The 25095-nt window shown below is 37.9% G+C and overlaps 1 protein-coding gene across 9 annotated transcripts in view; it reads left to right on the forward strand.

Annotated features, from left to right (window-relative positions):
* Positions 1 to 25095, forward strand: part of GRIA4 (glutamate ionotropic receptor AMPA type subunit 4) — a 218219-nt gene that overhangs the window by 139655 nt on the left and 53469 nt on the right. For 8 of the 9 annotated variants that reach the window (XM_066312984.1, XM_066312985.1, XM_066312991.1 and 5 more), the window contains exons 5-10: positions 3333 to 3386; positions 5348 to 5506; positions 7312 to 7479; positions 9114 to 9218; positions 14531 to 14641; positions 22045 to 22251. In XM_066312984.1, the coding sequence (XP_066169081.1) occupies positions 3333 to 3386; positions 5348 to 5506; positions 7312 to 7479; positions 9114 to 9218; positions 14531 to 14641; positions 22045 to 22251 (804 nt within the window). Of the gene's footprint in view, positions 1 to 3332; positions 3387 to 5347; positions 5507 to 7311; positions 7480 to 9113; positions 9219 to 14530; positions 14642 to 15948; positions 16375 to 22044; positions 22252 to 25095 lie in introns of those variants that run through there. The other variant, XM_066312993.1, reaches the window with a different exon arrangement.

Here is a 25095-nt window from a genome sequence, read left to right on the forward strand (position 1 = left end):
TGTATTTTGGATATTCAAAACTATAACATGTTCACAGAAAGCTATTTCACTAAACAGGCACTTTTCCCCTAAACTACAACCAATTCCTGGTTTCTAAACTCTGTATGATCAATAGCGGTAATACTTTCCAAATTCAAAATCAGAATTGTACCCAATCTTGGTTGAAAATAGAAGCCATTACTTCTCTTTTCTGGCTGCATAATCTACATTTTTAGGGTGAAATTCATCTCAGTTAACATTAGAGATATAAAGTATAGGTGCCTACGTCAAAGCTAATCCCCATCAACTCTTTTTCTAGCCAATGCAGAAAAATACGCACTTTCAGGGCACAAGCTGTCTAATTAGTTTTACACATGTGCTTTAGAATAAGCTGAATCATTTCCTCAAAGTGCCTGCTCTTTCCACTGACTATAAGGGAAGTTAAGACAACTACATGATACATAACTTGTGTCACCCAAAGAAACAACTTTTGAGAGAATACAATAAAAAATGTCCAATTTCAGGCTTTTCAAAAACATTATGTATTATTCACATCCAGGAATTCTGCAGTAGTATCTACATGCATTTCCTAGGAACAAGGACAGAAATGAATCTCAAAAGGAGATTTGCCCAAGCTGAGAGTGAATAGATCAAGAACAGATCTGAGGAGAAGGACTTGGGAGGTGTTGGAACTAGATGATCTTAAAGGTCTCTTCCAATTCAAACCACTCTATAATTCTATGATCTGAAGTTATGTCAGTCCACTTAATAACTTTCAGGTTGTGATGTGGTATTTGTTTAAAAATGTAATTTTTTAACCTATATCAGTTTCTCTGTAATGGGGAGGCAAATATTTTCATTACTGTGCACTGCTGAATGAGTATGGATGTATAAGCTTTATTGGGATCAGGGGTCATATTCCTTTTGAAGACATTGACCCAGCCAGGACTTGAAACTTTTTATTATATGAAAAAATGAATTACTTGATGGTATCCTCCTCACATGTGTTGAGCTTATAATAGGGAAAATTGTGACTTCTTCCTCTCTGCCACCCCCAATATAATGGTAGCAAAGGTACTGAATCACTAATCTGGGAGTTTTATTAAGTCTAGAACTCATTTATACAAAGGGTAACAATCTGGTCATGTCTCGAGTGTTTAGTGTCTTTTGAGATGTTTTTAGGTTTATGTTTTGTTTTTTAATTACAAGCACTTTAGTTGTAGACTATTGTCCTGGTTTAGGGCAAATATAGGGAGGAAATCTAGGAAGAGGTCCCTCTAGAAAGTAAATTCAAGTGGCCCTCCCCCAGTAAGGTTCAGGAGATAAACCTCCTTTGAGAGAAGTTGAAAAAGATGTTTATTTAACAAGAAAAGCATTCACAAACATGAGAAAGTGAATAATATTAAGCAATGAAACATCTTGCTGTTCTGAAGAGATGGCAAATTCCGAGAGAGAGAGAGAGAGAGAGAGAGTCCTTGTTGTGGAGTGTAGCTCGGCTTGCTCAGTCTCTCATCAGTCCCTACTGTGATGGAAAATGCCACCTCTCGGGCCCTGGTGGGCCACCAGTGTGAGCTCCTGGTGTTCTTCTGGGTTTTCAGTCCAGAACAGTTCCAGGAAAAAAGACAGAGTCTTGGGAGAACTTTCCTTGCTGTAGCTAAAGAGGAAAGCCAGTGAAAAAGCAAAGAAAAACCCCCTGTATCTCTTTCACTGTCCGTGCTGCAGACAGCACAGTCCATGAGAAGGAATGCAGGGGAGCAAGGACAGTTTCTGCAAACAAACTGCCTTCTTCTTCTTCCTCCCTTTGCTCTAAGAACCAGTCTGAAAGATGCAGAACTTCATATTCAACATAAACAGAAGAGACAATTCAGGATGCAAGCATCATAAAGTCATCCTAGGAAACTGTACATGTGGAGCAAAGTTTGGGGTAGACCAAAAAGATAAAAGACAAATTGCTTGTTTAGTTTATTACTTTAAAGTAATGAAATTAAAGCAATTTTGACCACATACTTATGCCAAACCCCTTGGATTTTCCCATCCATTCTGCTGCAAAAGGGAATTGATTTACTGGAACAATAGAGTCCAGAATCAAGAATTTCCAAGTCTTAATCTAGATTTAGATAATGGATTCCTGGATGTCTTCGGTCAAAATATTTAGTCCTTCATCAGTTTTTATTAATCTCTAAAATGCATTTTTATTCATTTTTTACAGCACTGGGAAAAAGGCCTGCAAGGCATAGTGAATGTTTGTTCTCTCTTTTGAACATGAGGTGTGATGGATCCCTAAAGGCAGGAAGTCGTCAATTCTTCAGGCAGAGTCTAGAGCTAAGATTTTAAGGCAGGAAAGGAAACCAATCCATAAGGTTCCCATTACTTACTGAGTGCCCTTCACTCCATTGAAAACTATTGCTTGTGTCTTATTTATTCATTTAGAAGGAAGCTAAAATGCTTTCTGGAGAGGTAAAAATTGAGCTGTAGGCAGCCATTTTCTAAATGAGTGGCAGACTGTCAAAATAATAGTTCAAAGGACTGTATTGTTAACTGCAAGCTTCATGTTACTGGTAGTACTTAGTTACTAGTTACTGATTATTAGTATTGGTTAGTTTCTTTAGTAAAAGCAGCTTTAATCTGCAATGCATCTATTATCACCATTTTCTACTGACGAAATATTACCTCATTTTCTTTTTTCAGCACATTAAATGAGAGTTACTCCATCAGACAAATTGCAATAATATTGATAGAACGTGCAGGTGGACACAGTTTTTGCCTAAACGCTCTGGCTGATCTTGCCGTATCGTGGTTGTTGCCTTTTCTGCATCACTTGATGATATATTTTGGTTAAACACTCAGACATCCATGGTCTGTTCTAGCTCATGCTCATTCCCAAAGCTTTTAGCATTTTACTAAGAGCTGAGTAACACTCTTAGTATTTGACTACGTCAAGAGCAAACAGCTTTGATCCCAGGGGATGAACCCCCAGTTTCATTCATACATTTTGCACTTATTCCAAATGAAAAAGTAAATCAGTAGGTAGGCTTTCTAGCTATTGTGAAATCTCCTTCTGAATTTGTATCCCATAGATAATTGCTCTATTTGGTAAAACAGTATACTACAGTAATATTTTCAATACAAAAGGCACTCAGATTACCACCTCATTACTTTACTCACTGTAATTTTGACTTTTTTCCATTATTAAACCCCTGGAAAATTATAGCTATGTTATTGCAAAAAGACTCCTAACATTATATTACTGGTGCTCTATGTTTCAGTTCATATCTAGCTTTCTATGAAAACACCTTTATAGAGAAAATGGTATGACAATGTTTTTCCTTTTTTGTCTTATTTCTCTCTCACAGATTGTGAGCGTGGGAAAGCATGTTAAAGGATACCATTATATTGTTGCCAACCTGGTAAGATACTTTTCTAGAATTATACCCCTGCTCGGTAAGTGAAACACTCAGTTTTACTTTGAAGTCATAGCACTTCACACAGCATTTCCCGTTTGTCTCTAATATGTGCTTGTACATAATGCATTCTTTATAATGTGTTAAAGAACTTGGGTTTCTTGTTGCAGCTATCTAGATATGAAGGGCACAGTAACATAGTAAGTAATACTTCTAAATTTTATCAAAATCAAGGTAGGAGAAAGAATGATACATGTAAATTGAAGCTGAATTTACAGAACTACAGTGATTTTTGACTCATCTTTTTATGAATAGTAATGTAAGAATTCTAGAGGTAACTTTTATACATTCCCCAGGGGACATTTATTTTCTGGTAAGATCAGCTATCTCAAGTCAAATTACTTGTTCAGTATTTTTACTTGAAGGCTGAACTGGACATCTAATGCTCAGAAGAGGGCAAAGAAAGAGCAAATGCAGTAGTTTATTATTTAAATGACTCATTCTTTAAGCCAAAATACCTGCCTGGCAAAGCACAAATGTAGGACAGAGTCTAATGCATGTTTTAACTGGTTCTTTTTCTACTCTCCCTCAAGAAATTTTAGTTGATATAAAATATTTTATTGTGCTTTGCTCCACTTAAACCTTAACTTAGTACCACTTCAGATTATTTTTAAAGCCTCAGGTGTTTCAGATGAGATATCTGTACTCCTAGATCTTATAAATTAGATTTTTCAACATTACGATTTTATAGTTCTCCAAGTAATTTTTCTCATGCAAAACAATTGCTGTAGACAAGGAACTGGATGTTGCAGTAATCTGCTGGTGAGATATGCAGTGGAGGCAGGCACATCTGATCTGCTTCAGCAGGGGCACATTTCGTTATCTACTGTCTCTTAGGTTATGTGGGGTAATATGACTTCTGATGCATGATCTTTTATATTTATTGTTAGTATCCCTTAGGACATGAATCAAATCTCTGTCCTTAACAAGTGTTTTTCCCGTGGGATATTGGGTCAGTAGCCCAGTACCCCACAATTTTTTTTTCCTAGATATTTCTAGACTTGTGTTTTCACTTGTGTTTTCACTGATAGATACCAGTCGGAGGAATTAAAAAAAAAATTAAAATAAGATACCTCTGAGATAGCCTTAGAAATAGCAGCTAGGAAAGAAGAAGAACGATTTATGTTTGCTTCTTAGGGCTTCAGCAGTTTGTTTTATGCAGTTTATTGAAGTTCAGTTCTGTCTCTAGGGGAATTCTAATAAAGAGTTGTGCTGAAAGGATTAGCCAGAGAAACCAATAGGTCAGGAGATATATGTGCTTCATCTTCTCTTTAAGTGTTGGGGTTCACTCTAGGCTTTCAATATATAAGAGATCTAAGAATTACCTCAATTGTGTTTAACAGAAGCGTTATTGTGATGTTGTTTTCCTTGCACTGAGATCCTCATATGCTGTCTCTGCCTTGTAATGTCAATTATATTATCTCATTATCTCAGATATTTTGTGCCTAAACAATGAATCCTGGAGTAAATTTATTTACAGAGTAGTGTTGTTCATTTTTTTAAATCTAAAAAAATAGAGGTGTGCATTTTTTAAAGCGCTAGTACAGTGCTTATTCCAATCTAACAACTTTGATGGAAATTGGATTAAGCCTTTAATATTCTGCGGGCATTTTTCAGTTGATTTGCCAAAGGCACTTCTTCAAAAACTGTCTGCCATTCCCAACAATGTGTTGCTTAGCTGTCAAGACCACCCTAGCAATAACGTGGCAAATTTATTTCTTGGCTTTTTTACTTTATTACACAAATGGAAGTTATGAATGAGGGTTCTACATTATTCTCTGGTTTTAAATTTTGCCTTCTAATGGAATCCTGCTGTTGTGCATTCTTTATTTTGCTGTGCTGACCTAGAACAGATTGGACCCACAGTGGTGTAGGAGGGAAAACAAAATCTTAAATTGATTTTCTAGGGATTCAAAGATATTTCTCTGGAGAGATTTATGCATGGAGGAGCCAATGTGACTGGATTTCAGCTGGTGGATTTCAGTACCCCAATGGTAACTAAGCTGATGCAGCGCTGGAAGAAACTGGACCAGAGAGAATACCCAGGATCTGAGACCCCACCAAAGGTACTCCCTGATCTGAAGTACTACCAAAGACATCACTGCAGTGTTCTAATTTCTGATTAATGCTGTTGAATACATAAATGAACACTTTAATATTTAGGCAGAGGAGAAGGCAGTTGATCTTACTATTACTGGCCATTAATCATGCCTATTCTTACATTTGTATGGTGGAAACAAAAACTGCAACACATTTTGCTGATGTACTTAAATGTCTGCTGTCACTTATTCTCCAATTTCACCACTTTACCAAAAGCAGTTAAAGGTCAAATGCTTAACTGACAACTTAATTTCAATGAAATTTACATTAATTAGTCTAATTATCTGGATTTCTTCGGAGTGCAGATCTTTCCTGACAGATGAGTTCTTCTGGATGAGATATTACTATAACTGTAAATTTGCTACATTTAAATTTTCATATGGAGTTTCCTCTGGAAATTTTCTACCTCAAAGCCTCATGTAGAAATCACATTCAGGCATGATTTTAAAGTTAAATCTCATCCTAGTGTTCCTCTATCCTCATCCTTCACAGATTGATAAGAAAATATTTCTTTGACATGTAATTTTCCTGGCAGGCAAATCACAGCACAGCTGTAAATATGACTTCATGAAGTAGTTCCCTTATTATGTACACTAGTGCATACCAGACATGCTTGAAAATGGGCCCCTTTGTGCTGGGCACTGTGCAAAGATAAGCAACCAGCATTCCTTTGGCTGGGACATGGGTAGCTTGGCAAAGTCTAGAGAAAGCATCAACATGGGTATTACAAAACATAGCTACAGAATTCAGTGAAACTCCAAAAATTTGTGTTAAAAAAACCCCAGAAAACCAACAACAAACAAACCAAAACCAAGGGCTTGGAATGCAAATATCCCCAGTTACTGGTGACAGGAAAAATTCTACCTATAGGACTCTTTGCCACAAAACCAGGATTATTCTGTCTGCTTCTGAGAAGTCAGCATGATTAATTGGAATCACACATAATTCATCTAGAGATAACCGAAATTTGAGGTTATAATGATAAATCTTGTCTCAAAGACCTTATAATCTGCAAGACAAAGGAAAGGAAGGAAATCATATTTGTATAGTGGAATTTGAATTTTGGAAGTTAGAGAGCATATCGATAGCAGTCTTGGGCATGTGAACAACTTTTCCTGATGCATTGTTTTATCAGAGGACCTTACTGAGAAAACACCCCTTAGTTTATGTGGCTCCACGCTAAGATCTGCTGAAGACTTGTTCTAAACATTTCATTTGGTGTGTTATCGACCTAAAGCAGTTGCTGTAGTTTGTGTAGGAACATAGACTGCTCAGGGTACGTATCAGGCAGAGAACCAACACAGGTTTTCCAAGAGGAAGAACCTACTCTTGACCATTCTTAACAGTTATAGTAGCCTGGATGTCTGCTCATTAGTTGTGCATTTTTTCACTTATATTTTCTCAGTGAGTTACTGTTTCTTTCTTTTCTTTTGTGTGAGTTGGGTGGATGGGGATGTTCCCTATTGTATAAGTCAAGAAAAAAAAAGAAAAATACTTGAATATTTCAAGTTTAATTTGTTGTTGTTGTTGTTTTTTTAATTAATTCTTAATATGTAGATTTTTCTATCCTTAGGAAATTCAATTTCAAAGCTGTACCTACTGAAATGTCCTACATTTGTCCCTCAAACAAATTGCTTTTGATTTTGATGAGAGCTGTTTTCTATACAAAGGTGTAGAAGCTGCTGCATAATGAATCAAATTAGAATTATCTTGAAACAGCAGATTTTTTTTTTTGCCAACTCTGAAGGGCTGTGTTTGTCCATCTATTTAGTATACATCTGCATTGACATATGATGGAGTACTTGTGATGGCTGAAACTTTCCGTAATCTTAGAAGACAGAAAATTGATATTTCAAGGAGAGGAAATGCTGGTGATTGTCTTGCCAACCCTGCAGCCCCATGGGGTCAAGGAATTGATATGGAGAGGACATTAAAACAGGTAAGGGAAGACTTTATTTTAGGGATCTTTTAGAATTTTGGATTCCAGTTGCAGACTGGATGACTTGCAAAACAGTGTACACAAGGGAAGTAATAGGAGAGGGAAAATTATTTTTTACTTGGAAATTGGAAGCAGCTTGGGTCTGTTCAAGTTGTTCTGATTTGTAACTTGAAATGAAGGAAGAGAGGAAACACTCTTATTTGAAGCTACTGTTAGATATTTTGAGATGGTTGGAACTTCCTCCACTCCACTCCTGAATTCATTTGTTACTATTGCAAATAACCTGGCTGTACAAATATTGTCATTTAAGATAAAAGGCATAACCACATAATATAACCTTTCAAATATGTTTCTGTCATCTTCAATAAAGGTAGACTTCTCCCAGGGAAATCACATAGGTGGTCTTGGGGTTCTTTTCTTTAAAAAGAAATAACCCAGAGCTATTGTTCTCTGATGTCAGGATTTTGAATTCCTGATGAATATGGATGCCTAAAAAGTTCCAGATCTCTGTCAAAATTATTTAGCCTTTCCTTTGAATGGGACAGTAAAGAAAATAAAAATCCTGCAGTAGAATTTAAATCATTGCAAATGAGCAGACTCTGCTCAGGAGAAACTGCTAAGGAGAAGTGACTGCTGACAGAGCTGGCAGCTCTGTGCCTGGAAGCCAAGGTTTCAGTCCTGGAGAAAAATCAGCAGAGATAGAAATGGACAGTGGGAAAGAGTAAGTGATTTCAAGCCACATCTTGACTCTTAGGGAGAGAAAAAAATCATTTTGTATGCTTCACATATTCTGTGCAGATGCACAGATCTGTAACAATTGAGAGAAACATTAAGTCAGGCTTCTGTGCTCAGGCAGACAGCATGAGACTTCAAATTCTGCCAAAGAGGTTCTCATGGCCAGATCCTGCTAAAATCAAACCCAGCAGCAATATGGCCACAACTTCTTTGGGGCAAGGACCATAGCTTGGATATCCTTCAGTGACACAGTAAAGTGACACAAGAAGAAAAAAAAAGTGTTCTGGTTTCAGCTGAGGCACGGGTGGTGGGAAACCACCACAGCCAGTAGTAAAGCTTCACCTCTGGCCTTCTTCATTCCAATGCTTTGAAAACACCTTTTCAAACCCTATCCATATCAGCCCTTTATCACCTTCCATGACAGTAAACTGCTTTGCTGCAGCTAAGGTGGTTGTCAAGTTGACCTTGATGAGCCGTATATACTCAATTTGTACACTTAATCCACCAGAGTGGGAGCTAAAAAGACACATGAGCTCAGGTGAAACTTCCTTTAGGTTTTTTCATATGACCTCAGGAGTGATGAGAATAGTAAAAATGTACTTCTCTTTAGAACCTGCAGCTGGAAAGTGTTGGTGAGCTGCACAGCATGAAAGAAAAAAGGTTCACTGTGTGTCTTTGTTAGCAGTTAGATACTGGCAAATCTAAGCCTGTTTTGAACATGGTTTGATGGGAAAAAAAGTTGATAAAGCAAGTAGCCAACTTTATTTCTTTGAACTATTCTACAGCAGTATTTTTATGGTGATCTAAGGACATAGCCAGGGTAATTTCCACTGCTATGTGACATTTGAAAAAACGAGCATGAGACTGGGTCTTCATGGTGATTTTTCTTCAATTTGTAGGTTCGAATACAAGGTTTGACTGGAAATGTTCAGTTTGACCACTACGGTCGCAGAGTCAACTACACCATGGATGTCTTTGAGCTGAAAAATACTGGCCCTCGGAAGGTATGTGCTGACATTGCCACCCTCATGTCATATAAATGAGTTGTGTATGATAAAATGGTTTGCAAACTTATATTAAAGTGGACTCTGCAGTTTGAAAAGGTATAATACATTGGGTTATACAGGTGTTTCTGGTGAAACCAGGTTTTAGCTGCATTTTCTACTAGATGCTGTTGTTCAGTGCCTCCAATTGGGGAACACAAAAACAAGTGTGCGTCTTGGAGTGGTGGGATGTCAGTTAGTCAAGCATACTAATGAAAAGCAGCTGGATGACATGTTGCTGAGCTGCTGAATGATGGAAAATGGTCAGAATTCTGAATAGTAGATATTTCTTGTATCTTATCCCAAGATTTCTGTCCTGAAAATTGCTTGGATTTTTAAGCAAGTTGATTTGTACATTCTGTGTAAACATGATTCATAGGCTGTAACTAACAGGGCTTTTAAGGGTGAAAGGACAGAAGAGGAAGAGAAAATGACCTGAATACTTGTATTTTCTGAAATTTATTGCAGTATCTAATCCTATGTTCTTGATTGGCTTGGTCGCTTGTAAGCAAATGCACATTAATACATGTCTAAACAGATCCTTCATGTCTGAATGCTCATTATCACTCAGCCCAATCACTTCAAAAAGATAAGCCTGGGTACTTTGCTGATCCTTTCTCTTCAATGCTGAAAATTGTCCATTTTGTCCATTTATCATCATATAAAACAGATAAAAGCAAAAAACATACTCAGGCCCAAGGATTTTTATTTTTTTTTAATCATTGAGACAATTTTGATTTTGAGGTCATCAGAACAAGAAAAGGGGGTAGGTGATGGTGAACAGGATACTCATGGCTGCTTGAATGAGGCAAAAGCATTAAAAACTGAGTTAAATAGTCCTCTGCTATTGGCCAGAGGTGACAAACACAGTGAGTAGTACCACAGATGAACTATGTGTCCCCAGAGACAGTTACCTGCCACAATGCTGAGGAGGCAGTGTTAAACTGCAGACCCAGAGCAGAATTACACAGTTGGATGAAAAAATTGCCACTATGTCACAGTATAGAGCCATGGACCAAAGCAAAGCATGTGCCTGCATATAAGGCCTGTTGGTGCAGTTATCTTTTGAAAGTGTGACAGATGGCTGAAAAATAGATCAAGAAAGGTGAGTTTGTCTTTCCCCTCTTGGGAAGTCCACTGTCTTGTGCCAGAAAATGTGTCTGATCTTGCTACCAGCCCTGCTTCCTTCCTGTCTCCATGCCACACCATTGGCAGCCAGGAGAATATACGAGTGGCTGGGGTGCACTGGCGGAAACTGAATTATGCCCTTTCCATCCCCTACTCCCAGTTGTACAGGAGGAAAGGCTAGGTGCAAGGAGATGTGCTTAATTAGGTCACAGCTTCATTAGGGAGTTTGCTTGTCAGCAAACTTTTGAAAAGTGTTGATGTTTCAACCTTTGTCACCTGTTATGGGAGAGGTGTCTGGCACTACTGCAGGGATGTCCCCATCCTCTCTTCTTCCCTGCAGTTTAAGGGGAGGGTGTTTGCAAACAGAGGAGCTATGTCTGTGCTCTGCTAGAGGCTGTTGTTACCTTCCAGTCATGCCTCTCTGCTACTCCTAAATCATTACCTGCATTTGATACAGGAAATCATAACAGCTTTGACAGATCTGGCTACTCACAAGAATTTATTTCTCATGTATTAGATAGTGCTTGATATGTGATCACTGGACCAATTTTGTGGTCCAGCCTGACAAATCCTATATAATATGTGAGAAATGACTCTACTTAATTGAACTAAGAGGCCTTCACTATTAATGTCTTCTTCTCATGTCCAACATAACATGACTTATGAGTCAGACAGCACTATCCTTTCAAAACTGCCTTTCCAGTCGGAGTAATAGATGGTTCTAATCTTTGGAAAAGTGATTTTTATTGCCCACAGCTTTAAATATGTGAAGAGACCATTAAAAAATGGCTCAGCTAGGCAGAGGCAGACTTCCAGATAGTTTAGTAAAACAGGAAATATCAGCCTATGCTCATGTTAGTTTCATTTATGTAGCACTTCTTACTTGGCTCTTCTCTGCAGAGCAGTAACCTGCTGGTGACGCGAAAGGGTAGGAGGACAAGGATCACTGAGATCTAATGGAATGGCTCCTGTGACTGGAGGGTTGTCATCCAATGATACAGACTTTTCACTGGTGCCCAGGGACTGGACCAGAGGCAATGAGCACAAATTGAAACACAGGCGGTTCCTTCTGAACATTAGGAAATATTGTTTTATACTCTGAGATTGACCAAGCATTGCCACATGTTTTGCAGGGAGGTTGTGAAGTCTTCGTCCTTGGAGACATTCAGAAGTCATCCAGACACAGTTCTGAGCAATTGGCTTATGTGTATAATGTACAAGGGGTTTGACCAAATGACTTCCAGAGGTCCCTTCCCAGCTCAGTGATTCTGCAATTGTGCCATTGATCCATGGATCCTATCACCAAAATTAAAAAAAAAAATAAATAAAAAGAGGAAAAGAAAATGTAAAGCGTATCCATTACATTACATGCACAAGACAGTCTAGGATTTGGCTTCTGAATTCCAGCCTGGCAACATGAAAATTAATTATCAAAATTTTTGAGAATTCTCTTTCCCTCAGTGGCTTGTGAGGTCCAACAGGATCACTTCAGTGGTTACTACAAGGTGCACAGGCCTTCAGAAAGGGCATTATTCATTCAAATGCCAAACTGTTAATTACTTTGAGTCAAATGTTTTTGCAGTATTTTTTCCTAAAAGATAAATTCAGTCTCTGTATAAGTGCATGCCACTGCTATGAAGTTCAATTGCAACCCAAATAGAATTGGAGGTACTTTGGTAGCTAAATTCAATCCTATCCTTTGAGGACTTTTTTTCCTTGTGGAGCTGAGGTATTTATGGGAAAGCATGCTGTTATTTAGTGGTCTCAAAGTGACTGGGTATCTCTATACTTTTATACAAGTGTCATGACATAGCTTTCATATTTATTCAGTAATCTAGTTCCAGAGTTACTTCAGTGCAGGTTTGCACCAAACACATACAGGCTCACACAAAAGCTAAAATTCCTTTAAAAGATGCCTGTCATTTCTCAAATAGTGTCTTTATCTCTGTCTGAATTTTTGTATGGTACTTACTCCTGTAGCACAGTACATCATTCATTTTCTGCTTTCTTTCTGAACTTTATAGCAGTGAAGAATTGCACAATGAAAAATAATCATTCACTATCATAATAGTTCCCCAAAATGCCAGATTTTGGTGTACATATTTTACCTTTAGCTGGTCCCAGTTTTTTGACAAGAACTCCGCATTTTCAATAATCAATTGTATCTTGGCTGTATGGTTGTCTGCTTGAAAAAGAATATTTGTTAGCAGTGCATACTACTAGGAAGAAAACCTTCCTCTCCACTATATCAGCACTGCTGACACTTCCTGTTAGCTGCAGACACCTAAATCAAGGCTCCAGTGCTGTAGGAGCAATCACAAAAAGAAAAGGAACATTTCAACTAAATATACCAGAACTTGTGCATGGACAGTTTGTACTTGTTTGCTTCACTGATGAAAAAAAAAAAAATTACTCATGTTCAGTCAAACTGCTCTAGAGACTGTTAAAATGACTTGCCTCTCTTTGCATTTTTTTCAAAAAGGAAACTAATGATGTAGTAAATGGAAAAATCAAGAGGAAGGTTGACTATATTAATAAAATACAGAATATATATGTAATGCATGAGACAGGAACAAGAAGCACTCCCCTGCTCTTTTAGACTCTCATATCACATCACTGCATTGAGCTAAACATGTCACGGAGGCAGAATCGTATGTGGTGAATTTAATCAGGGTTCTGCAATAGTGATGGAAATAATATTGACTACGTAACTGATTTAGCATTTATCCAGTTTCCATCATACTGAAATTTTTCATCCAAGGTACAGAGTGTCCTTTGGTTCCGACAGTTACATTGAAGCTCTGCCTGGAGCCCACTTTGCACTAAAATTCCTGTTTCTCTTCTAGTAAGATAGATAAGGCATTCCTCTCTCTCTGCTCTTGGTCTCATGAATTCCGAATTAAACAAGGAAGGGGGCAAGGGGCAGTTGCTGCTGCCTCATCCCCAGATGCTCCTGGAAACTGAGTTGTGCTTGGTTGAATTGCATCTCTTTGATAGAAACCTTTTAAATCGTGTCTGCTAAATCATGGAAGATCAGTCCCCCAATTCATTAGGTTCTCAGCAAGCAGGGGAGCCCCTTGTGGTGGGATTAGAACACTGTTCTACTGACACGTTTGTGTCCGTGTTGTCCATTTGACTTGGAGCTGAGTGCTGTCAGTGCTGGGTCAGTGGAAAAAGCCCCAGCAGCCTTGTCAGTGGATGCACAGACAGCCATGATCTATCTGCAGAAAAGAGAATGGGCATGAAGGCTGGAAAAAATAGATTCAGGGGTTTTTCTCCATGGGATTACCACAATGACCGATTAAAATCTGATTCTAGAGAAGTTTGCTGCCAGCAATGAGCAAAGGCAGCTGTTTTACCTTAAAGCTGCTCAAGGAAGGGTTATGGCAGCATAAATGCAGCCAAGGAGAGAAAACCTCGATTTGTTCCACCTCTCTGTAGGCATTTTCCAGAGATATATTTAGGAAGATTTCAGTCTCACCATGCTTTACAGTCAGAGGGAAAAGCAAGCATCTTTCGAGGAGGGATGCTTGTCCTGCATGAGCTGAGTCACTGTCTGATGGTAATGTCTGTCCTGTGAGTGTAAAGAAAGTGTAAATAACAGGGCTTCTAATGTAGGTACTAAAAGATCAGTGCTAGAAGTTAAGTGGAACAAGCCTGGTATAAATCCTGGTGCTGGGATCCCCTGGGAAGCCCATGATGGAGCAAGGAATTGAGATCAGCCTTGCAAGCCATGGGATTGCAAGGTTGTCATCCAGATGCTTTTCATTCCACTGTCTAAGACCAAAATATCTGTAGGACTAACAAATGAAAATATTCTTGTGGGGAGAAAAAATTCTTATTTCTTATTTATGCCCTGAGAAGGCTTCAAGCTAATGACAGTGGAATTTACCTTGTGTCTCTGGTTGAAGTAAGTAGCCCAAATCATTCAGGAGCAGCATAATGGAGTGACACCAGGTCTGTCCCTGTGCAGCAGGGGTGCAAGATGGTACATCCAAAGTGGTAGATGCATACTCCAATACCTAATGTGACAGCACTTCCTTTGGACAAAACCATCTTTGGATCACTCTGTTGTTCTTATAGTAGTTTATATTTGTAGTTATGCAGAATGTAGACCTTACAAATGAATACATTTTGTTTTGCAGGTTGGTTATTGGAATGACATGGATAAATTAGTTTTGATTCAGCATGAACCTACACTTGGAAATGACACTGCAGCCATTGAAAATAGAACAGTAGTTGTCACTACAATTTTGGTAAGGTGTTTCTTTTTTTAATGCTTATACTGGTGTGTGACATAATCTCATTTTTAGTTATGATCTAATTTAGTCTGCCAGTTCCTAGGTTAGTGGGAGGATAAGAGCCATATATCTTAATTATATTGACTGTCATGTCTGCACAGATTTTTTTTGGTATACATTTAATATAATGATTCACTTGAAATCAGGTTTTCAAAATTGAGTTGTGGTGATTTTTTTTTCTTTTATTCAGTCTTTTCCCTTTTTTATTAAAATAAGTCTCAGAGATATGAGTTCTGCCAACCTCTAATTGATATATCTTGACTCACAAGAAACTGGAAGAAAAGAAAAACCCAAAACCTTTAAATGACAGAATAGAATAGAATAGAGGGTATAAAATGAGATTACTGTAATCCCAGTGTCCATTTTTGTTGGTAAACTACAAACTCAATAATTGACTTTAGCGAGAGCTTAAATTTGAAGCAGTATGGTTCAGTCAGCCAGTCAAAACTGGATTATCTACTGTTAATTTTGAATGAAGATATGAATTTAGTAGATGCATTCTTAATATGTTTATTCAGCATTGCAGTACATTTTCCATTTTAATAAAATATAAATATATTAGTAGTTTGATTTTCCAGGATTATTGTGTTTTTAAAGAGTGGTTGCAAAGGAGAATGAGTTGTTTCATTCATTTACATTTTTAATTCACAATTTTTCAAAACAATTGTTTCTTACAAATTGTATTTTAACCAAAATATTTAACATTTTTTTCCTTTGAAGTCAGACATGCCCTTTAAAGCTGATGTTTGTCAAAGCCAACTGGCAAAGGGTGACCTTTACGTGACTGCTTTTAAGATTTTACATCTCAGTTCACTGCCCTTTTCACCTGCTTCATTTAGACAAGATATGTTAACCCAATAAACTGTGTCTCAAAGGGGAAGGAATATTTTGTAGGTGTTATTAAGAAATAATTTTTCTAACTCAATACAGAGTTTAAAGTAATCCAAAGGAAAGCATCAAGACATTTTCTAACTAAAAATATAGTTAATTACCAGATTTTCAGCAGTGAATATCAGCATTTATGCATTAACTATGTCTTAACAAATCTCCTGTTGATGGTTATCATTCCAGGATACAAAACAACCACAATACTATACAGCAATTCAGAATGTAACTCCTAACCAAATTGTGTAACTTTTAGTTTTATTTTTGCATGGGAAATTTTAAATATATGTATATTTTTCCTAAAAAATTTTTAAAAAATTTAAAAAGGCTCGGTGATGGAAAAAAAAAATACTTCAGTACAGTCCTCCTCTTTTCAGCCTCTGATGAAGAATCCTATTTTAAGAAATTGATCAAGGAAGAAAAGAGTCCCAAGATGCTGCGAACATTCCTAACTAAGGCTCAAGTATTAACCACCAGTCTAGTAACATTGAGCTATTTTTTCCATATGGATTACTGTTCCTCTGACTGGATGACCAGGCACTGAACCACCAAGAAAAGTTCTGTGACTAATCTGAAATGTCTAGAACAGATGATGTTAACCTTCAACTTTGCCAAGCTGAGAAGAGAATGATGTGAATTACAAGCTTTCAGTCGAAATTTCCCTCTCAAACCAATCCTGATACCTTTGACTGAAGCTCTCTCACATGAATACTGTAATTTCCATAAATAGCTCCAAGCTTAGGAGAAGCCAGTAAAATATAATAATGAAAAGTAATAGAAAAGGTTTCTGTTCACCAGAAAGGAAAAAAAAGGAAAACAAGAAAGCTTTTAAAATGTGTTATCTTGCCTGTCCTGTTTGCATTGAAGCATTTTGATGTGCATAATAAATGTTATCTTCAAAAGAACTTTTCCAGCCCCTGTATTGAAGGGACTGGTGGGATCATTTGCAAAACTAAAAAGCTGAATTAATATTCCAAAGCATGCCCTATGTTTATGCAGCATGTCATTTTGGATAAATGCAATTAATTGAAAGCAGCACAGCTTCTTGACCAAATCCGTCCCCTTTCAATGTTTCAAAATCACAGTGCAAGAGAAATATATTGGAATTTGGTTTGAATAAGAATATATGGTGAATTTTGCCTTATCATGCCCATCTCTCATATACTCTGGGAGCTGCACACATGATGCTGAAGGCAGAATAGAACCATGATTCTTAATATTGGCCTGCTAGGGCAATGTATTTAGCATCTGCAAGCATATGATCACACACACAAAGAAAAGAAATATTTAACTAGAATAACTTTCAGAGTCCTGTTATTTTTCTCTTCTTTGTTATGTTGCAAATGCCACAGAGACTTTTTCACCTCTTCATTGCCCTCTTCATGTTGAAGGGAAGTTGAACCATTTTAGATGACACATTCAATTTTGGTTGCATGCATATTTTCCAACATTAAACTGAAAAGCTTCTGCAAGCAGTGCTGTCAGACTTTTCAGTCTTCAAAGACAGATGTCATGGCAGCATAGGAAAAGCTTACAGGTTTTCAGCATGGCTCGCTTTAATTTTTGCCTAAAGCCAAATAGCACAAGTTGATTTGTCTTCTGTTTCTTCAGCTTTTCTGTGTCGATGCTTACTTTGCTGTAGTGTGGCTGTATGGCTGTTGCATAGAAACTGCATTATAATGAATTAGCTCTGCACTCAAAGAACTTAGTACAGCATTTTCTACTAGGCAAAAAGTTTTCTTCATTTGTAACATAGTAAGCACACATAGAAGTTACTTTACACACTTGGTTTAGGCTCTCAGCCTATCCCCAATTAGCTATGTGGTGCAGTAGCAGAGGAGAGGAGGAGAGAGAGGAGAGAGGAGGCAGCAGGGGCAGCTGATGTTCTTTACCAACTGCCATTTATAGTTCCTATTCTGCACCTCATGTGATGCACAGCCTCCTGCACTCTGGAAAGGACAGATTTCCTCCTACCTGTGCAGAAACATTCCCTTTGGGGTGGGATGATAACACCTCCAAATGCACAGTAGGCTCATTGCATGACTGGAGAAGGGATGCTCTTTGCAGCTCTCATCTAACACTGAGGTAAAGTGAGTGACTTGTCTACATTTTGCAGGTTCAGAAATATGGTCAAGTTATTGAGAAAGAATTTAGGGAAGTAGGCTCAGAAGACTAATCCAAACTCTCCAATGCATTTCATGATACAGCCAACTCAGTACTTAACTCTGAGACTACAAAACTTAATAATCACAAAATTCCTTTAAAACCAAAGCTTGATGATGAGCTGCATCTGCATTGTGGCTTACAGTTTAATACCTTAATGAGGTATCCTTGATGTTGGCAGATTAAGTTCCAAGGGCAGGATCCAGTTCACAACCAAGTCACCTAGATGTGCATAACTTTACAAAGGGTATTGATTTAGTTGCATCCAGTGACATTTAAGATCTCTAGGATATACAGCCTGTCCTCCATTTCTTACACAGGCAGGGTAACCCTTGCCTGTCTCATGCTGTTTATGTGACCTCTCCCTCTGGATGTTTTAGCCAGTGTATGTACTTTTTCAGGCATGTGGGGTAAGTTTTGCCCCAAGTGTGTAAGTCCGCAAAGATATAGAAATGGATTCAGTGGCCCATAGGTGGATGCCTTATACTGAGGGTATCAGACATATCTGTAAAGGGCAAGCACAAAGCACCTGCAGAACAGCACCTTGGGGTCAAGCTGGTCACCTTAGGGCATCTAAGATGATAGGCAACTTTCATTAGGTGACTGAGAATCACCATCGCTGTTTTGACTGATACACTCTTGATAGAGTCTTACCTCAGAAATTCTAATTATGGCCTTTTTTCACATAATAGAAAAATATTTTTTCATTAGAAACTTTATTAATTAAATTCTTCAGTAGACTGGAGAAAAAATGAAGTTTGTTGCATGAAAATAATAAAGACTTCAAACCGAATCCTGGACACTTTATTCAGAAAAAAAAAAAAAAAAGAAGAAGAAGAAAATAAAAAGGAAAAAACATCACCAAGAAACTTTCATTGACATTTACAGAAGTTTCTTTCAGAATAAAGTGTGATAATGTGTCCCACACATGTTCTAAAAATCAGAAATTTCCTTGCACAGATATTTGTCACCTTTACAAATTATTTTTGCAATGGCGAATATTTTGAATTCCACTTTAGAATAGGAAAACCAAGTTTAGATCTCTTTGTTATTTGGGTTAGTTACTTTGTCCGGCTTCCCTTATAGTAAGAATCATTGGTTGTGAACATTTAACTGTACACATGAATTTGTGGCAATGTGGTGGAATGATTTGTTTACATCTATAAAGGTAATTGTTGCAGACATCAACCTGTATTTGCAAATGTTAAGTATTGTTATGAAGTTGTGAATTATATAAGTAAAGCTTGCACCGTTTCAAATATCTGTTCCGTGCTAGTCATTGGTCATTTCAATGTGGACTTTTCCTTGATTCACTACCCCATAGAGTACTCTTAAGCAGCTGAAATCTTGCAAATATTGCAATGTTAAAACTCATTGACCAGTTTAGTCAGATGCATGTTTTATACCAGTAGGTCAAAAGCTCATAGTCCAAAAATACAGTAAGCACAAAGATGGTGGGGAGAGATAATCTTTCTATTAGACAAGATGCTGTGACTGGAAACAATGAAAAAGTTGGCCTATGTTTTCAGCTAATTCAGCTGATTTAATAGAAGATATTACCTCCCCACAGACAACTTGCATCTCTTGCACTTTTAGACTACCATGATTACACTAACATTACAAATAACTTCGAAAATGCTATTGCAATGGATTATACAGAACAAAAAGGTCTTTTTCAGTGGCACAGATAGAAGAGAGGGTCAGTATATGGCTAAGTATATGCTGTTGATCAATTCAGCTATTTCATGACTTCACAGTCTGACCTTGAAAGTTCATCTGTGTAAGTTACTTATTAGCAAACCAGTAAAACTTGCCTCTCAGTGTCTTTTTATTATAACAACTGAACACCTCATCAATTTGAAATGACCTCAAAGTCTGAAATGGACAGGATTTAAAACTAGGACTACTATTTGATCTCCTTTTTTTAAAAGCAGTCTTTATCAGAAACTCACATGCAGTACCACCTGCATTCCCCCATCAAATGCTACCTTGAAAATTGATATCTGATTACTTGGCAGGTAAAGTAGGCACAATAATTAAATAGGTACAAAATAGGTTAGGAGGGAAAGATCAACATAGTAAGCAAATGGTAGTAGGTGTGTTGCTGTTATCTCTAGTTGTATCATTTCACACTGGCAGATCATACTCAGTCGCTGCTTCTTTGAAAGCAGTCACAGCAAGACATGCTACCTTACTCTAGAAGATAATTGCATTACAAAAAATGCTCCCTGCTGTATTTTTGTCTAAATCAGTGAGATCAGTGTAAGAAAGGGAGGTGGATGGGGAGGAGAACCAATGCAGTCCTTCCACCCAACAGATCTTGGTGGTCATTCCACTGGATGGGATGGCCTCTGCTTGTACCTACCAAGGACAGTATTGGGCCACCCCACATACCTTCTCAGACTGGCCTCACAGAACTCCAGGGTAGGAGGGCTGAAGTTCACTTCACTTTTAACAGAAGAAATGAGGCATCTGTCACTTGGCTTTGCTGTGCAGAAACAGTTGAGATTCTTTGCAGCAGCCCTGCCAGTGGTGAGGGGCAGGCAGAAGCCTGGGTTTTGGAAGAAGGAGCAAGCTGATCTGGCATACGCTGTGCCCATCTTTTTCAAGTCCGTCACCAGAATTATCTCCTGGTGTGACTCTGGTTGCATGCCTTTGGCCAGGGATTTATGGCTGAATCAAAAGAGCTAGAAATCACTAACTCTGGTCTTTGGAAAGCAAAATTTCTTTAGAGGTACAGCAAACAATGTAGCTGAAGCTTGTAAGAAGAGTTCACAAATGCAGGACAGTGGACAGACTTGGTTGGCCTTCTAGCAAGCAGTAGGCTAAATCACAGACAAGACAGTATTTTTCACTTCTGTTTATTTTCAACTTCTTTGTGTACAATAACATGTGGAAAGACGCAGATTTTGCCTCTTCCTCTTATGTGAACAAAAAACCTATGTGAGGGAGGAACATTTTATACACATGGCCAAAATACTTCCAAAAATCAAGAACTACTGCAGAGATCAAGATCTCCCTGCTTTTCACCCTCTCTCCCTCTAGAAGAGCAGTGGTTGGGATCAAAGTGATTTAAGTAGGGGTAGGAATACGAGAAAAGGTGCAAGCTGCTGGCAATACTCAGCAGTTTTCCTTTGAAGATGAGAACTCTATACAGGCGCAGGCATTGCACTGCACTCATGTAATACCACCTATCCTCCCTTATTAGACACCTAATAGCAGTAACAAAATTCTTGTTGCTCACAGATAATGTTTCTGTAGTTTCAGTGAAGCAGACATTGCTGCACCACATGTTTAAATTTATTTTTTTGTTTTTGTACTAATTATATCTGTAGGAAAAATGCGAATAGGAGAGATACTACCAAGGTTAGTGTCAAAAAACCAACATTTTCCAGGGATATACCAGAAAAAACTTAACTTGACAGTATTTTCTGATGTAAATTCAAACAAAGGGTGACCTAAGTCACCCTTTACATTAGACAAATATTTCACCTGGAACTGGCTCTGAATATGAATTATGTGAAGTGATTTAAAATACCATCAGAAAGTATAGTTTTACTTAAAGAAAAATTACCTTGATTTCCCAGTTGCGTTATGTTCACTATTATGATAGCATGATTTATACAGGGAATGCAAGATCCACTCTTCAAGACAGGTTTTACTCATTTGCAATGGCACTCCTGTCCCAAAGTATTGGGTATTCTTTTTCATACAACATGTAAAGTCACTGTCAGCTTTATACCATTTTTGTCCAGGCATATCACTTTAGTTCATCCTAAACAACCTTGCAGAATCTGTACTGATTATTTTAAAGGAAAGATGCATATTTCCTTGGAAATGTATTTCAGTGTTCTCACTAAAATGTACATAGCCTCCTAGGAACTGTACCTTCTAAACCTCAAGAACGGAAGCCACTCAGGCTCTGTATCTGAAATTAGATAGGCAGTAACCCCACTGTGTTAGAGGATATGCTTACTCACTGAAGTCAGACGTCGACATTGTACCTACATGATTTCACAGCCCTTTGCACTGTATACTCATGCTTTAAATTTAGTGTATACTGCACTAAGGTCTTCCATTTAAAACAAAGTAAGGTTGATAATTCTTGTGAAATGTATAATCCAAATTAGTGTAAAGAGTATACTTTGCCAGAAGGATTTCTGCTCATACATTTTAATTTTACCATGCTAATACTGTCCATGAACTTTTTATAAAGTGTGTGTTGTTCAGTCAGTTCATGAACTTGCTTGTTTTTTTTCAGACTATATTTGGTACACTTCTCCTTTACAGTTCTACTTCTTTCATTATAGGAAGCCCCATATGTTATGTTCAAGAAAAACCATGATACGTTTGAAGGGAATGACAAGTTTGAAGGATACTGTGTAGATCTGGCATCAGAAATTGCAAAACATATTGGTATCAAGTACAAAATTGCCATTGTTCCTGATGGAAAATATGGAGCAAGGGATCCAGAGACAAAAATCTGGAATGGGATGGTGGGAGAACTTGTTTATGGGGTAAGCATACCAATTTTTGAAGCAGGATTTAATTTATCATAGCATAAGTCATAAAATAGGAAGTATTTGTGCATTTTATTTAATCTTTGGGTCACAGAAAAGAAACAGAATCTTGTTTCAGATCTGTGTGTTTTCATCTATTTTCAAGATAAAATAAATAGTTTCATGCAAGTTCTACTATTTATTCAACTAGTACTTTGAAATATTAAAACATCTGTAGTTTGTATATCCCTTAAAAATTCATGAATGTTAGAGACCATCTATTCCTGATACGCTGTAAAACTTGGTGGGGAAGAATATCACTCATTAACTCATTTCATGGAGTGGTGGACAGATCTTTTTAAAAACATGGGATTCTTGGTCTAGTTTGAGAAATTAAAAATCCACCATCATATATATTAAACACAGGTAATAAACCACTACAGACAAGTACATAATTAGGCAATTCACAGTGAAGATAGACTTTTAAGATGACCATCAATAATAAAATTTAAGAGCAAACCTGGTAAGTTTAACAACTGAAAACATTATATTATTGAGTGATTTGGAGAAGGATTCTTCAGAATACCATCATATTTAGCAATTCTGTTGACATGTAAAGTTCCAGTATTTAAAGAAAATAGCTCTAACAAACCTAAGTAAATATTTGCAATATCTGGTGTTACCAAAAGTAGCAAAACTCAGAGCTGAGCTTGCTGATGACTGCAGTTGCTAGTATCTGCCCTGAGAACCAGTCAGAATTTGCAGAGAAACTTTTCATTTCAGTGATGGAATAAAAAAAAAAATCTCAAAATATTCAGGTGTGAATATTTCCACTCATGATCTCATAACATGCTTCAACCTCTTCATAAAAAAACTTCCTGCATACCAGTTGATCCATTCCCAGTTGCATTTTTCACAATTCCATTGACAGGTTTGGCCATGTGTTGCAAAGGCCTCATGGCTTTTGTAGCAGTTCCATGTCAGTTCCCTTCTGTCAGTTCAGCATAGCTGATAAATTATCCATTAGCATGAGTTCAAGGGACTCAGCAGAATGAAACAGTCTCTGTGCTGTAGGAGTATGGGAAAACTTGCCCCCACATTTCAGAGATCTCTCCTCCCCATTGGAATGGGAAAGTTATATCAGGTTCACAAAACTCTCCATGTTCGTGGAAGTTCGTGAAAGAATCAACCTCAATTTTATCTTTAAAGAGTAGAAACATTGAATGTCACCAAGCATGTCTATCTACTTCAGTGGCTCGAAAGCAGCTCAACTCTAAGGATATTAAAACATAAAGATTTTACAGACTCATTTTATCAAATTTGGAGATTACTTCTTCTCTGGCTTTTAATTGCAATAGCAAATGGACATCAATCGCCAAGCACTGTTTTATACTAGAATGTTTTTTCAGTAATCCAAGGAATGTTACTATTTATGAGAAAACTCTCTTGCTCAGATGCACAGTTTCTGTGGCCTAACATCTAGTTGAAAATTACAGAGGAAACTTGATATTACACTTTCACTTTCTGTTTGTTTGGGGTATTTTTTCCCTTCTTTTAACTTAAAAATTTACCTCATCAAACCCAAGCTGCCCTAAGACCAGACTGAAATAAAAAGTGTTGTAAGGAAGCTCACACAGATGTGTCAACACCTACAGCTTTTAACAGAGCTGATAGCAGTAAGGTTCACAGGCATGAGGAACTTGTTGCAAATTATGCACATGAATACATGGCCAGCCCAGAATACAAGGCCAACACTTCATTTTTGTAATGGAAAAGAGTGAGGAGGAGGAGGCTCTTTCCAACTATCTGTTTAGGATGGCTGCAGTCTCTTTGTGATCCTGGGACTGGGCCCTGGGAAAGCTCCTGGAGTTCCTTTTTTACTGAAGTCAGCTGTTGCTCAGTCCATTTGCTCCGCTGTCATGAGGATCCTTGAGGCTGTATCTATCCTGGTGTGTCAGTGGCACCAGGGACTGTCCCTGTGCTTGGGAATTTGCCTGATTATTCTGCTAAATTGCAAGAATGGTCTCTGGTATATTTTTGGCCCATGATTACTGTCCAAAACAATTCCTGAGCCCAGTTGGACTGTGGGGTAGAGCAGAGGCCGTTCCCTGTAGGCAGTTTGAGTGTGGCCATGCAGGTTTAGATGTCAGTGACTCTCACGGCAGCAGTGTGTCTTGTGCAGTGCCACTGGGCCTCAAGGCCAAGAGCCATGCCAAGCCTGTTCACTCTACTTTTACAGTTGTAGCTTTAAAGGAAAGTGTTCTTTCTGATATTTACAAAGGTTTCTGGTAAAGATTTCCACAAAGAATCCATCAAAAGCATCCTCCCTGTAACTTCCTTGAGCCCTTGCCAGACAATTTACAGAGCATCAGGTTTCCAGGTCTATTCCATGTACAGAAAGCAGAAAAATCAGTCAGCTAGAGACTTTGCTGCAAAGCTCTGCTAGAAGAGTATGTTAATCTTCTCTGATAGATCCCCTAATCATAAACACAAGTAGTCTGAGTAGCTGGCTGTGTTTCAAGCAAGGCTTTTTATTTGCAGCCAGGACTGGGGAGAGAATTTGTAACTGAATTAGCAAGTTGATGAGACAATGTGTTTGAGAAACATTTTACAGCTTTTAGTTCCCAACCACGTTAATGGATAAACAGACAGTTTTGCTCTGGCCTGTGAGATTGGACCCTTTCTGTGCAACACAAAAGGTTCTTCTGCCCTCTTGCTCTTACCATCCTACCCCAATGCCCCTTATCTCTATCCATGTTACTGAGAGTGGACATGTGAAAATTTTATCCCATGTTCCTTTAAGCCCTGTATGGGCCAGAGGCTGTTCTGATATCTGGACACTCAGGTGCTGCACAGAGCAGC

The sequence above is a fragment of the Sylvia atricapilla genome, chromosome 2 (assembly GCF_009819655.1).
Source record: "Sylvia atricapilla isolate bSylAtr1 chromosome 2, bSylAtr1.pri, whole genome shotgun sequence".
NCBI lineage: Eukaryota > Metazoa > Chordata > Aves > Passeriformes > Sylviidae > Sylvia > Sylvia atricapilla.